The sequence below is a fragment of the Manacus candei genome, unplaced genomic scaffold (assembly GCF_025592945.1).
Source record: "Manacus candei isolate 608988 ecotype Guabito, Panama unplaced genomic scaffold, ASM2559294v1 h1tg000246l, whole genome shotgun sequence".
Classification (NCBI taxonomy): Eukaryota; Metazoa; Chordata; class Aves; order Passeriformes; family Pipridae; genus Manacus; species Manacus candei.
In genome coordinates, this window is record NW_026138294.1 from 1 (window position 1) to 13,917 (window position 13,917).

Sequence of the window (13,917 nt, forward strand, 5' to 3'; positions counted from 1 at the left end):
GGGTTTGGGGGGGGTTTTTGGGTATTCTGGGGTATTTTGGGGTGATTTTGGGGTGTTTTAGGTCCTCACGTGACCACGGGGTCCCCAGCAGGGCTGGGGGGGTTTAGGGGGGTATTTTGGGGTGATTTTGAGGTATTTTGGGGTGTTTTGGGTGCCTCACGTGACCACGGGGTCCCGGCAGGGCTGGGGGGTCTAGGGGGGTATTTTGGGGTGATTTTGGGGTGTTTTGGTCCCTCACGTGACCACGGGGTCCCGGCAGGGGCTGGGGGGGTTTAGGGGGGTGTTTTGGGGTGATTTTGGGGTGTTTTGGGTCCCTCACGTGACCACGGGGTCCCGGCAGGGCTGGGGGTTTAGGGGGGTGTTTTTGGGGTATTTTGGGGTGTTTTTTGGGGTGTTTTAGCTCCTCACGTGACCACGGGGTCCCGGCAGGGCTGCAGGGAGAGGCAGCAGCAGTCGAAGTCCTTGATGGCGTCCCGGCCCACCCGCACCCGCTGGGTGCCGTACCCCGAGGCCGCTGGGGGGGCAGGGAGGGCACTGTCACCCCCCCTGTCACCCCCGGGGTCCCCCTTGTCACCCCCCAGTGCCCCCTGTCACCCCCCCAGGGTCACCCTGTGCCCCCTGTGTCCCTTTGTCACACCCTGTCACCCCCTGTCCCCCCAATGTCCCCCCAATGTCCCCCCCAATGTCCCCAAATGTCCCCAATTCCCCCAAATCCCCCCCAATGTCCCCCCAGTGTCCCCCCAATGTCCCCAATGTCCCAAATCCTCCCCAAATGTCCCCAATGTCCCCTCCAATGTCCCCATAATGTCCCCACAATGTCCCAAATCCTCCCCAATATCCCCCCCAATGTCCCCCCAACATCCCCAATGTCCCCAAATCCCCCCCAATGTCCCAAATCCTCCCTAATGTCCCCCCAATGTCCCCAATCTCCTCAATCCCCTCAAGCCACCCAATCCCCCCAAAGTCCCCCCTGTCCCCCCCAATCCCCCCAATGTCCCCCAATCCCCCCGATGTCCCCCCAATGTCCCCCCAACATCCCCAAATCCCCCCCAAAGTCCCCCCAATGTCCCCCCAACATCCCCCCAACATCCCCCCAATGTCCCCCCCGATGTCCCCCAATGTCCCCCCAATGTCCCCCCCAATGTCCCCCCAATGTCCCCCAATATCCCCCCAATCCCCCCCAAATCCCCCCCAATGTCCCCCCAATATCCCAAATCCCCCTCAATCCCCCCAATGTCCCCCCCAAATCCCCCCAATGTCCCCCCCAATGTCCTCAACACCCCCAATGTCCCCCCCAATGTCCCAAATCCCCCCCCAATCCCCTCCAAATCCCCCCCAATGTCCCCCCAATGTCCCAAATCCCCCCCAATCCCCTCCAAATCCCCCCAATGTCCCAAATTCCCCCAATGTCCCCCCAATGTCCCCCAAACCCCTCAATGTCCCCCCCAATCCCCCCCAGTGTCCCAAATCCCCCCAATCCCCCCCAAATCCCCCCAATGTCCCCCAATCCACCCAATGTCCCCCCCAATGTCCCCCCAACATCCCCAAATCCCCCCAATGTCCCCTCAATGTCCCCCAAATCCCCCCAATGTCCCCTCAATGTCCCCCCAACATCCCCAAATCCCCCCAATATCCCCCCAATGTCCCAAATCCCCCCCAATCCCCCCCAATCCCCCCCAAATCCCCCCCCAAATCCCCCACCAGTGTCCTTCCTCCTCTCGTGGGTAGCTGTACACGGCCCCCGGCCGTGCAGTTCTTCCCGTGCCGGGTCATCCCTGCGGGAATGGGGGGCCCTGGGGGGGTCCCCAAAATTTGGGGGGGTCAGAGAGGGCCGGGGGGACCCCAAACACCCCCAGTTTGGGGGGGGTTCAGGGGGTGGGGGGACCCCAATATGAGGGGGAAGGACCAGAAAGGGGGAGGATGGGGGGGGACTTGGGGGGTGATCGAGGGTTTGGGGGGGGTTTGGGGGGGTCCCCAAAATTTGGGGGGGGTCAGAGGGGGGCGGGGGGGACCCCAAACACCCCAGTTTGGGGGGGTTCAGGGGGTGGGGGGGACCCCAAAATAAGAGGGAAAGACCAGAAAAGGGGAAGTTGGGGGGGGCTTTAGGGGGTGACTGAGGGTTTGGGGGGGGGCTGGGGGGGGTTTGGGGGGGTCCCCAAAATTTGGGGGGGTCAGAGAGGGGCGGGGGGACCCCAACACCCCAGTTTGGGGGGGTTCAGGGGGTGAGGGGACCCCAAAATGAGGGGAAAGGAACAGAAAAGGGGAAGGTGGGGGGGACTTGGGGGCTGTTTGGGGGGGTCTCCAAAATTTGGGGGGGTCAGAGGGGGGCGGGGTGACCCCAAACACCCCATTTTTGGGGGGGCTCAGGGGGTGGGGGAGCCCAAAATGAGGGGGAAGGACCAGAAAGGGGGAGGGTGGGGGGGCTTTAGGGGGTGACTGAGGGTTTGGGGGGGGTTGGGGGGGGTCCCCAAAATTTGGGGGGGGTCAGAGGGGGGCGGGGGGACCCCAAACACCCCAGTTTGGGGGGGGCTCAGGGGGTGGGGGGACCCCAAAATAAGAGGGAAAGACCAGAAAAGGGGAAGTTGGGGGGGGCTTTAGGGGGTGACTGAGGGTTTAGGGGGGGTTGGGGGGGGTCCCCAAAATTTGGGGGGGTCAGAGGGGGCCGGGGGGGACCCCAAACACCCCAGTTTGGGGGGCTCAGGGGGTGAGGGGACCCCAAAATGAGGGGAAAGGAACAGAAAAGGGGAAGGTGGGGGGGACTTGGGGGCTGTTTGGGGGGGTCCCCAAAATTTGGGGGGGTCAGAGGGGTAGGGGGGGGGGTCCTAGAGGGGAGGGAGGGGTCCCAAAAGGGGTGGGGTGGTCACGGGGAGGGGTCCTGAGGGGGTTTGGGGGGTCCCCGGGGGAGTTTTGGGGGGTCCTGGGAAGGGTTTGGGGGGTCCCGGGGGGGGTTTGGGGGGTCCGGGGGGAGTTTGGGGGGTCCCAGGGGGGTTTTGAGGGGGCCCGGGGGGGGGGTTGGGGGGTCTCAAGGGGGTCCCTGAGGGAGTTTGGGGGATCCTGGGGGGGGTTGGGGGTTCTGGGGGAGTTTTGGGGGGTCTCGGGGAGGGCTTGGGGGGTCCCGGGGGGGTTTTGGGGGGTCCCGGGGGGGTTTTGAGGGGTCGGGGGGGGTTGTCCCAGAATGGATCTGGGGAGTCCCGAGGAGGTTTTGGGGGGTTCCGAGGGGGTTTTGGGGGGGTCCGAGGGGAGTTTGGGGGGTCCCGAGGCGGTTTTGGGGGGTCCCAGGGGGTTTATGGGGAATCTCAGGGGGGTTTTGGGGGGTCCCGAGGGGGTTTTGGGGAGTCCCGAGGAGGTTTTGGGGGGGTCCCGAGGGGGTTTTTGGGAGGTCCCTGAGAGGGTTTGGGGGGGTCCCGAGGCGGTTTTGGGGGGTCCCCAGGGGGTTTATGGGGAATCTCAGGGGGGTTTTGGGGGGTCCCGAGGGGGGTTTTGGGGGGTCCGAGGGGAGTTTGGGGGGTCCCGGGGAGGGCTTGGGGGGTCCCGGGGGGGTTATGGGGAATCTCGGGGGGGGTTTTAGGGGGTCCCCAGGGGGACTTTGGGGGGTCCCTGAATGGATTTGGGGAGTCCCGAGGAGGTTTTGGGGGGTCTCGAAGGGGGTTTGGGTGGTCCCGGGGGAGTTCTGGGGGGTCCCTGAGGGGGGTTTGGGGGTCCCAGGGGGGTTTTGGGGGGGTCCCGAAGGGGGTTTGAGGGTCCCCGAGGGGGTTTTGAGGGGTCTCGAAGGGGGTTTGGGTGGTCCCGGGGGATCGATCCCAGTGACAGGGGGAGGCCCAGAAAGACCCAGGGGGGACCCCAAGGTGGGTCCTGGAAGGTCCTGGTGGGGCTTTGGGGGGTCCTGAGGGGGTTTAGGAGGTCCTGGGGGGGTCCCTGAGGGGGTTTGGGGGGGTCCCGGGGGGGTCCCTGAGGGGGTTTGAGGGTCCCCGAGGGTGTTTTGAGGGGTCCCGAAGGGGGTTTGGGTGGTCCCGGGGCGGTGTCCCGGTGACAGGGGGAGGCCCAGAAAGATCCCCGGGGGACCCCAAGGTGGGTCCTGGAAGGTCCTGGTGGGGGTTTTGGGGGGTCCTGGTGGGGTTTTGGGGGGGTCCTGGTGGGGTTTTGGGGGGTCCTGAGGGGGTTTAGGAGGTCCTGGGGGGTGTCTCGGGAAGGTCCGTGGGAGCCCCAGGAGGGCCCCGGGGGCGGTGAACGGGCCCTGGGGGGGTTCCAGGTGAGGCTTTGGGGTGTTTTGGGGTGTTTTTGGGAGGTTTTGGGGGGGTTTTGGGGGTCCCGCCCCCCCCCTCACCTCCCGCTCCGCCGCCGGACCCGGAACACGGAAGCGCCGGACCGGAAGTGCGTCATCTAAACCGTCCCCCCGCTGCCGGCGGGCGCAGCGGTGCGGCAGCAAAAAGGGTCCGGGCGGGGCGCAGGGTTTTGGTTCCGCCCCGCGAAGGGAGCGGCTCGTTCCGCATCCCCGCAGCTCCCGGTTCATCCCAGTTCCTCCCAGTTCACCCCAGTACTCCCAGTTCACCCCAGTACTCCCAGTTCATCCCAGTTCCTCCCAGTTCATCCCAGTTCACCCCAGTACTCCCAGTTCATCCCACTTCCTCCCAGTTCATTCCTGTTCCTCCAGTCCCCCCAGTCACTCAGTTCCTCCCAGTTCCTCCCAGTTCATCCCAGTTCACCCTAGTACTCCCAGTTCATCCCAGTTTCACCCCAATGCTCCCAGTTCCTCCCAGTTGCTCAATTCCTCCCAGTTCCTCCCAGTTCACCCCAGTACTCCAGTTCCTCCCAGTTCATCCTGTTCCTCCCAGTCTCCCAGTCACTCAGTTCCTCCCAGTAATCCCAGTTCCTTCAAGTTCACCCCAGTTCCTCCCAGTTCCTCCCAGTTCCTCCACGTTCACCCCAGTTCTCCCCAGTATCCCCCAGGTGCTCCCGGTTCCTCCCAGTCCCCCCAGTCGCTCCCAGTTCACCCCAGTATCCCCCAGTGCTCCCGGTTCCTCCCAGTCCCCCCCAGTCGCTCCCAGTTCACTCCAGTTCCTCCCAGTTCCCGCTCGCTGTCCCCTCCAAGCCCCTCCAGCGCCTTCTCCCTCCCCCTTTCCTGATCCCTCCCAGTCCCCCCAGTCCCTCCGGTAAACCTCAGTCCCGGCCTGACTCAGGGGGGCGGAGCTCCCGTCCTAACCCCGCCCCTTTGCTCCAGGCCCCCGCCCCTCCACCCCCTTTGGCTCCGCCTCTTTGCTGCCTATGGTCATTTCTTAGCCCCGCCCCTTTCAGCCTATACCTTGGCTGGCCCCCGCCCCTTTTCTTATATGGGCACACCCAAGCCACGCCCATCCTTTTACTCAGGGGCTGGTCACGCCCCTTTTCCATGCCCCCCCCTTCTTATATGGAACAACCCTCTTTGCCCCCTCCCTCTGCCAAATGGCCACGCGCCCCTTTCCCTTTTATTGGCTCCTTTTGGCTCCGCCCCTGGTCCCTCCCTTCCCCCTCATTATGCATCACCTGGCCCCGCCCTTTTCCCCCCTTTACAGGCGCTGTCCCCGCCCCTTTTCCTTCTGTGGACACTCCCAGGCCCCTCCCCTTTTGCCTTAATTATGCACTGCTTGGCCCCGCCTTTCCCCCCTTTTTATGGGCACTGACCACGCCCCTTCCCGCGCTCCCGCCGCCGCCCGGCCACGCCCCTTTCCCATATATAGGCATGTCTCCCCCCCACCCCTTTCCCATTTGCAGGCACTGTCTCCATATATGGACTCTCTGGCCCCGCCCCTTGTCCATATACGGCCGCCTTAGCCCCGCCCCTCTCCCCTATATGGACCGTCTGTCCTCGCCCCTCTCCCGTATATTGTCGCTTTAGCCCCGCCCCCCTCCCGTACCCGGCCGCTTTAGCCCCGCCCCTCTCCCGTATATGGCCGCTTTAGCCCCGCCCCTCTCCCGTATACGGCCGCGTTAGCCCCGCCCCTCTCCCGTATATGGCCGCTTTAGCCCCGCCCCTCTCCCGTATATGGCCGCTTTAGCCCCGCCCCTCTCCCGTATTTGGCCAGTTTAGCCCCGCCCCTCTCCCGTACATGGCCGCGTTAGCCCCGCCCCTCTCCCGTACCCGGCCGCTTTAGCCCCGCCCATCTCCCCTATATGGCCGCTTTAGCCCCACCCCTCTCCCGTATACGGCCGCGTTAGCCCCGCCCCTCTCCCGTATACGGCCGCTTTAGCCCCGCCCCTCTCCCGTATATGGCCGCGTTAGCCCCGCCCATCTCCCGTACCCGGCCGCTTTAGCCCCGCCCCTTCCCCATATACGGCGGCGCGGCCCCGCCCCCCGCGCTCCCCGCGCTCCCGCGGCCCCGCCCCCCCGCGCGCGGTGCACTGTGGGAGGAAGCGGCGCGCGCGGCCCCGCTCCATCATGGCGGCTCCGTGAAGCGCCCCCCGCCCGCGCCCCCCCGGCCCCCCCGGCCCCCTCCGCCCCCCGCCCGGCCCCGGGGGGCGCCGCCCCCATGGACAGGAACTACCCGGGCGCCGGGTTCGGGGACCCGCTCAGCGCCGGGCCCGGCTGGAGCTACGAGCGCTCGGCCAAGGCCAGGTGAGGGGGGGGCGGCCGTGAGGGGAGGGGGGGGGGGCGGGGGGAGGCGGGGAGGGGCCGGGGGGGGAGGGGGCGCCGGTAACGGGGGGAGGGGGATGCGCGAGGAGGGGCCGGGGCGGGGGGAGAGGGAGGGGGAGGGGGATGTGCCCCCGATGGGGGGGGGGGGCGGGCGGGGGGCGCGGGGACCCCGCTCGGGGGGGCTGCGGGCTCGGGGGGGGGGAATCGGGGGGTTGAGGGAGCAGGATCGGGGGGCTGATGGATCCCGGGGCGCGGGGATTTGGGGGGCTGAGGGGTTGAGGTAACGGTGCTTGGGATGCTGAGATTCCTGTGCAGCAGGATTGGGGTCCCGGGGCGCGGGGATTTGGGGTGCTGAGGGGTTGGTGTGCTGGGATTTGGGGTGTCTGTGTGCTGCTGCAGCAGGATTGGGGTGCTGGTGGATGAGTGCCCTGGGTGCAGCAGGATTGGGGCGCTGGGATGCCGGGGCACGGGGATTTGGGGGGCTGAGGGGTTCAGGTAACGGTGTTTGGGATGCTGAGATCCCTGTGCAGCAGGATTGGGGTCCCGGGGCGCTGCAATTTGGGGTGCTGAGGGGTTGATGTAACGGTGTTTGGGGTGCTGGTGCAGCAGGATTGGGGTGCTGATGGATCCTGGGGCAGAGGAATTTTGGGTGGTTAGGGGTTGATGTGCTGGGATTTGGGGGGCTGGGATCCCGGGACAGTGGGATTTGGGCTGCTGAGATCCCGGGACACTGGGATTTGGGGTGCTGAGGGGTTGGTGTGCTGGGATTTGGGGTGTCTGTGCGTTGGGTGCAGCAGGATTGGGGTGCTGGGTTCCCAGAGCACTGGGATTTGGGGTGCTGAGGGGTTGGTGTGCTGGGATTTGGGGTGCTGGGATCCCGGGGCGCTGGGATTTGGGGTGCTGAGGGGTCGGGGTGCTGGGATTTGGGGTGCTGATGGATCCCGGGGCAGAGGAATTTGGGGTGCTGAGGTATTGATGTAACGGTGCTTGGGATGCTGAGATTCCTGTGCAGCAGGATTGGGGTCCCGGGGCACTGGGATTTGGGGGGCTGAAGTCTTGATGTAACAGTGCTTGGGGTGCTGGTGCAGCAGGATTGGGGTGCTGGGGTCCCAGGGCACATGAATTTGGGGTGCTGAGATATTGATGTAATGGTGTTTGGGGTGGTGGGGCAGCAGGATTGGGGTGTTGGGATCCCAGGGTATTGGGATTTGGGGTGCTGAGATATTGATGTAACGGTGTTTGGGGTGGTGGGGCAGCAGGATTGGGGTGTTGGGATCCCAGGGTATTGGGATTTGGGGTGCTGAGGGGTTGATATAATGGTGCTTGGGGTGCTGGGGCAGCAGGATTGGGGTGCTGGGATCCCAGGGTATTGGGATTTGGGGTGCTGAGGGGTTGGTGTGATGGTGCTTGGGGTGCTGGTGCAGCAGGATTGGGGTGCTGGGATCCCAGGGTATTGGGATTTGGGGTGCTGAGGGGTTGGTGTGATGGTGCTTGGGGTGCTGGTGCAGCAGGATTGGGGTGCTGGGATCCCAGGGTATTGGGATTTGGGGTGCTGAGGGGTTGGTGTGATGGTGCTTGGGGTGCTGGTGCAGCAGGATTGGGGTGTTGGGGTCCTGGAGCACTGGGATTTGGGGTGCTGAGGGGTTGGTGTGCTGGCATTTGGGGTGCTGGGGTCCCGGGGCACTGGGATTTGGGGTGCTGAGGGGTTGGGGTGCTGGGATTTGGGGTGTCTGTGTGCTGGGTGCAGCAGGACTGGGGTGCTGGGATCCCAGAGCACTGGGATTTTGGGGTGCTGGGATCCCGGGGCACTGGGATTTGGGGTGCTGATGTGTTGGTGTGCTGTTATTTGGGGTGTCTGCGTGTTGGGTGCAGCAGGATTGGAGTGCTGGGTTCCCAGAGCACTGGGATTTGGGGTGCTGATGTGTTGGTGTGCTGTTATTTGGGGTGTCTGTGTGTTGGGTGCAGCAGGATTGGAGTGCTGGGTTCCCAGGGCACTGGGATTTGGGGTGCTGAGGGGTTGGGGTGCTGGGATTTGGGGTGTCTGTGTGGGGTGCAGCAGGATTTGGGGTGCTGGGGTCCCGGGGCACTGGGATTTGGGGGGCTAAGGGATTGGTGTGCTGGGATTTGGGGTGTCTGTGTGTGGGGTGCAGCAGGATTTGGGGTGCTGGGGTCCCGGGGCACTGGGATTTGGGGTGCTGAGGGGTTGGTGTGCTGGGATTTGGGGTGTCTGCATATTGGTACATCAGGATTTGGGGTGCTGGGGTCCAGAGCACTGGGATTTGGGGTGCTGAGGGGTTGGGGTGCTGGGATTTGGGGTGTCTGTGTGCTGGGTGCAGCAGATTTGGGGTGCTGGGATCCCAGAGCTCTGGGATTTGGGGTGCTGATGGATCCTTGGACACTGGGATTTGGGGTGCTGAGGGGTCGGCGTGCTGGGATTTGGGGTGTCTGTGTGTTGGTGCAGCAGGATTGGGGTACTGATGCATCCCAGGGCACTGGGATTTGGGGTGCTGAGGGGTTGGTGTGCTGGGATTTGGGGTGTCTGTGTGTAGGTACAGCAGGATTAGGGTGCTGAGGGGTTGGTGTACTGGGATTTGGGGTGCTGGGATCCCGGGGCACTGGGATTTGGGGTGCTGAGGGGTCGGTGTGCTGGGATTTGGGGTGTCTGTGTGTTGGGTGCAGCAGGATTGGGGTGCTGGGATCCCAGAGCTCTGGGATTTGGGGTGCTGAGGGGTTGGGGTGCTGGGATTTGGGGTGTCTGTGTGTTGGGTGCAGCAGGACTGGGGTGCTGAGGGGTTGGTCAACTGGGATTTGGGGTGCTGGGATCCCAGAGCACTGGGATTTGGGGTGCTGAGGGGTTGGTGTGCTGGGATTTGGGGTGCTGGGATCCTGGGGCACAGGAATTTGGGGGACTGAGGGGTTGGGGTGCTGGGATTTGGGGTGTTTGTGTGCTGGGTGCAGCAGGACTGGGGTGCTGGGATCCCAGAGCACTGGGATTTTGGGGTGCTGGGATCCCGGGGCACTGGGATTTGGGGTGCTGAGGGGTTGGGGTGCTGGGATTTGGGGTGTCTGTGTGTTGGGTGCAGCAGGATTTGGGGTGCTGGGGTCCCGGGGCACTGGGATTTGGGGGGCTAAGGGATTGGTGTGCTGGGATTTGGGGTGTCTGTGTGTGGGGTGCAGCAGGATTTGGGGTGCTGGGGTCCCGGGGCACTGGGATTTGGGGTGCTGAGGGGTTGGTGTAGCGCTGTTTGGGGTGCTGGGGCAGCAGGATTGGGGTGCTGGGGTCCAGAGCACTGGGATTTGGGGTGCTGAGGGGTTGGTGTGCTGGGATTTGGGGTGTCTGTGTGCTGGGTGCAGCAGATTTGGGGTGCTGGGATCCCAGAGCTCTGGGATTTGGGGTGCTGATGGATCCTTGGACACTGGGATTTGGGGTGCTGAGGGGTCGGTGTGCTGGGATTTGGGGTGTCTGTGTGTGGGTGCAGCAGGACTGGGGTGCGGAGGGGTTGGTGTACTGGGATTTGGGGTGCTGGGATCCCAGGGCACTGGGATTTGGGGTGCTGAGGGGTTGGTGTGCTGGGATTTGGGGTGTCTGTGCATTGGGTGCAGCAGGATTGGGGTGCTGGAATCCCAGAGCTCTGGGATTTGGGGTGCTGAGGGGTTGGTGTGACGGTGTTTGGGGCGCTGGGATCCCTGTGCCCCAGGATCGGGGTGCTGGGTGCCCACGGCACGGGGTGCTGAGGGCTCGGGGTGCTGGGAATTGGGGTGCTGGGGGAGCAGGATTGGGGTGCTGGGGTGTCTGTGCACGGGGATTTGGGTACACCGGGATTTGGGGTGCTGGGGTGTCCCTGTGCCGGGATTTGGGGTGCTGGGGTGTCCCTGTGCCGGGATTTGGGGTGCTGGGGTGTCCCTGTGCTGGGATTTGGGGTGTTGGGGTGTCCCTGCACTGAGATTTGGGGTGTTGGGGTGTTCCTGCGCTGGGATTTGGGGTGCTGGGGTGTCCCTGTGCCAGGATTTGGGGTGTTGGGGTGTTCCTGCACTGGGATTTGGGGTGCTGGGGTGTCCCTGCACTGGGATTTGGGTGGGATTTGGGGTGCTGGGGTGTCCCTGTGCTGGGATTTAGGGCGCTGGGGTGTCCCTGCACCAGGACTGGGGTGCACTGGGATGTGGGTACAGCGGGATTTGGGGTGCTGAGGTGTTCTTGCACTGGGATTTGGGGTGCTGGGGTGTTCTTGCACTGGGGTTTGAGGTGTCCGTGCAGCAGGACTGAGGTGCACTGGGATGTGGCTGCACTGGGATTTGGGGTATTGGGGTGTCCCTGCACTGGGATTTGGGTGCTCCAGGATTTGGGGTGTTGGGGTGTCCCTGCACCAGGACTGGGGTGCACTGGGATTTGGGTGCTCCAGGATTTGGGGTGTTGGGGTGTCCCTGTGCCAGGATTTGGGGTGTTGGAGTGTCCCTGCACCAGGACTGGGGTGCACTGGGATTTGGCTACACTGGGATTTGGGGTGTTGGGGTGTCCCTGCACCGGGATTTGGGGCTGTGGGACCCCCCCCGTGCCGGGACTTGGGTCAGGGGGAGCCTTGAACACACATTGGTGTGTTGTGTGTCACACCTGTCACACCTGTGTCGCACCTGTCACACCCGTGTGCAGCTCTCACCTGTGTCACACCTGTGTCACACCTGTGTGCAGCTCTCACCTGTGTCACACCTGTGTCACACCTGTGTCACACCTGTCACACCCGTGTGTAGCTCTCACCTGTGTCACACCTGTGTCACACCTGTGTCACACCTGTCACACCTGTGTGCAGCTCTCACCTGTGTCACACCTGTGTCACACCTGTCACACCGGTGTGCAGCTCTCACCTGTGTCACACCTGTGTCACACCTGTGTGCAGCTCTCACCTGTGTCACACCTGTGTCACACCTGTCACACCGGTGTGCAGCTCTCACCTGTGTCACACCTGTGTCACACCTGTGTGCAGCTCTCACCTGTGTCACACCTGTGTCACACCTGTCACACCTGTGTGCAGCTCTCACCTGTGTCACACCTGTGTCACACCGGTGTGCAGCTCTCACCTGTGTCACACCTGTGTCACACCTGTGTCACACCTGTCACACCGGTGTGCAGCTCTCACCTGTGTCATATCTGTCACACCTGTCACACCCGTGTCACACATGTCACAGCTCACACCCATCACACCTGCGGGTGTCACACCTGTCACACACCTGTGTCACACCTGTTGTGCACAGCTCACACCTGTCACCCCCCTGTGGGTGTCACACCTGTGTCACACGTGTCACACAGCTGTGCCACGCCTGTGACATGCCTGTGTCACACCTGTTCCACACCTGTCACATGTGTGTCCCCAGCTTTGGGTGCGGGGGGTGTTTGGGGGGGGTCTGTGAGGGGTGAAGGGGTGTTTGGGGGGTGACACCCGTGTGACACTGTCCCCTGGTGTGTACAGGGGGTGTTTGGGGGGTCTGTGAGGGCTGAAGGGCTGTTTGGGGGGTGACACCTGTGTGACACTGTCTCATGTGCCCAGCCTGGGGTAGGGGGGTGTTTGGGGGGGTGTTTGGGGGGTGACACCCATGTGACACTGTCCTCTGTGCCCAGCCTGGGGTAGGGGGGTGTTTGGGGGTTGTTTGGGGGGTGACACCCATTGTGACACTGTCCCCTGTGCCCAGCCTGGGGTAGGGGGGTGTTTGGGGGTTGTTTGGGGGGTGACACCCATTGTGACACTGTTCTCTGTCCCTAGCCTGGGGTATGGGGGGTGTTTGGGGGGTCTGTGAGGGCTGAAGGGGTGTTTAGGGGATGACACCCATGTGACACTGTCCCCTGTGCCCCAGCCTGGTGTACAGGGGGGGTTTGGGGGGGTGTTTGGGGGGTGACACCCGTGTGACACTGTCCCCTGTCCCCAGCCTGGGGTACGGGGGTGTTTGGGGGTCTGTGAGGGCTGAAGGGGTGTTTGGGGGGTGACACCCGTGTGACACTGTCTCCTGTGCCCAGCCTGGGGTAGGGGGGTGTTTGGGGGGGTGTTTGGGGGGTGACACCCGTGTGACACTGTCTCCTGTGCCCAGCCTGGGGTAGGGGGGGTGTTTGGGGGGTCTGTGAGGGCTGAAGGGCTGTTTGGGGGGTGACACCCATTGTGACACTGTCCCCTGTCCCCTGTCGTGTACAGGGGGTGTTTGGGGGGTCTGTGAGGGCTGAAGGGCTGTTTGGGGGGTGACACCCGTGTGACACTGTCTCCTGTGCCCAGCCTGGGGTACAGGGGGTGTTTGGGGGGTCTGTGAGGGCTGAAGGGGTGTTTGGGGGGTGACACCCATTGTGACACTGTTCCCTGTCCCCTGTCGTGTACAGGGGGTGTTTGGGGCATCTGTGGAGGTTGAAGGGGTGTTTGGGGGGTGACACCCATTGTGACACTGTCCCTTGTCCCCAGTCTGGTGTACAGGGGGTGTTTGGGGGGTCTGTGAGGGCTGAAGGGCTGTTTGGGGGGTGACACCCACTGTGACACTGTGTCCTCTGTCCCTATCCTGGTGTACGGGGGGTGTTTGGGGGGGTGTTTGGGGGGGTGACACCCATTGTGACACTGTCCCCTGTCCCCTGTCGTGTACAGGGGGTGTTTGGGGGGTCTGTGAGGGCTGAAGGGCTGTTTGGGGGGGTGACACTCGTGTGACACTGTGCTCTGTCCCCAACCTGGGGTAGGGGGGTGTCTGGGGGGATCTGTGGAGGCTGAAGGGGTGTTTGGGGGGGTGACACTCGTGTGACACTGTCCTCTGTCCCCTGTTGTGTACAGGGGGGGTTTGGGGGGGTCTGTGGAGGTTGAAGGGGTGTTTGGGGGGTGACACCCATTGTGACACTGTCCCTTGTCCCTTGTTGTGTATGGGGGGTGTTTGGGGGGTCTGTGAGGGGTGAAGGGCTGTTTGGGGGGGTGACATCTGTGTGACACCGTCCCCTGGTGTGTACAGGGTTGTTTGGGGGGGGGTCTGTGGAGGTTGAAGGAGTGTTTGGGGGGTGACATCTGTGTGACACTGTCCCCTGTGCCCAGCCTGGGGTAGGGGGGTGTTTGGGGGGGTGTTTGGGGGGTGACACCCATTGTTACATTGTTCTCTGTCCCCAGCCTGGTGTACAGGGTTGTTTGGGGGGGTCTGTGAGGGCTGAAGGGCTGTTTGGGGGGTGACACCCATTGTGACACTGTTCTCTGTCCCCAGCCTGGGGTAGGGGGGTGTTTGGGGGGGTGTTTGGGGGGTGACACCCATTGTGACACTGTGCTCTGTCCCCAGCCTGGGGTAGGGGGGTGTCTGGGGGGATCTGT

The 13,917-nt window shown here is 63.8% G+C and overlaps 2 protein-coding genes across 2 annotated transcripts in view; one reads left to right on the forward strand and one right to left on the reverse strand.

The window, feature by feature from the left end:
* Positions 1 to 197: 197 nt before the first annotated feature.
* NOSIP (nitric oxide synthase interacting protein) lies at positions 198 to 4,949 on the reverse strand. The gene is made up of 3 exons (XM_051775037.1): positions 4,325 to 4,949; positions 1,702 to 1,793; positions 198 to 514 (listed from the first exon to the last, which is right to left on the reverse strand). The coding sequence occupies exons 1-3, from the start codon at positions 4,378 to 4,380 to the stop codon at positions 405 to 407; spliced, it is 258 nt and encodes an 85-aa protein (XP_051630997.1). The 5' UTR covers positions 4,381 to 4,949; the 3' UTR covers positions 198 to 404.
* Positions 4,950 to 6,444: 1,495 nt separating this feature from the next.
* Positions 6,445 to 13,917, forward strand: part of LOC127464624 (proline-rich protein 12-like) — a gene marked incomplete at its 3' end in the record, with an annotated part of 36,632 nt that continues 29,159 nt past the window's right edge. The window contains 1 exon segment of the mRNA XM_051775039.1: positions 6,445 to 6,589. Within this exon segment, the coding sequence (XP_051630999.1) occupies positions 6,504 to 6,589 (86 nt within the window).

Bases quoted from the DNA above. Each gene is read 5' to 3' on its own strand.
- NOSIP (XM_051775037.1), bottom strand. From the start codon at position 4,380: ATGACGCACTTCCGGTCCGGCGCTTCCGTGTTCCGGGTCCGGCGGCGG. The intron at 1,794-4,324 runs GTGAGGGGGGGG...GGACCCCCCCAG, and splicing joins GTCCGGCGGCGGAGCGGGAG to GGCCCCCCATTCCCGCAGGG. The intron at 515-1,701 runs GTGGGGGATTTG...CTGCCCCCCCAG, and splicing joins CGAGAGGAGGAAGGACACTG to CGGCCTCGGGGTACGGCACC.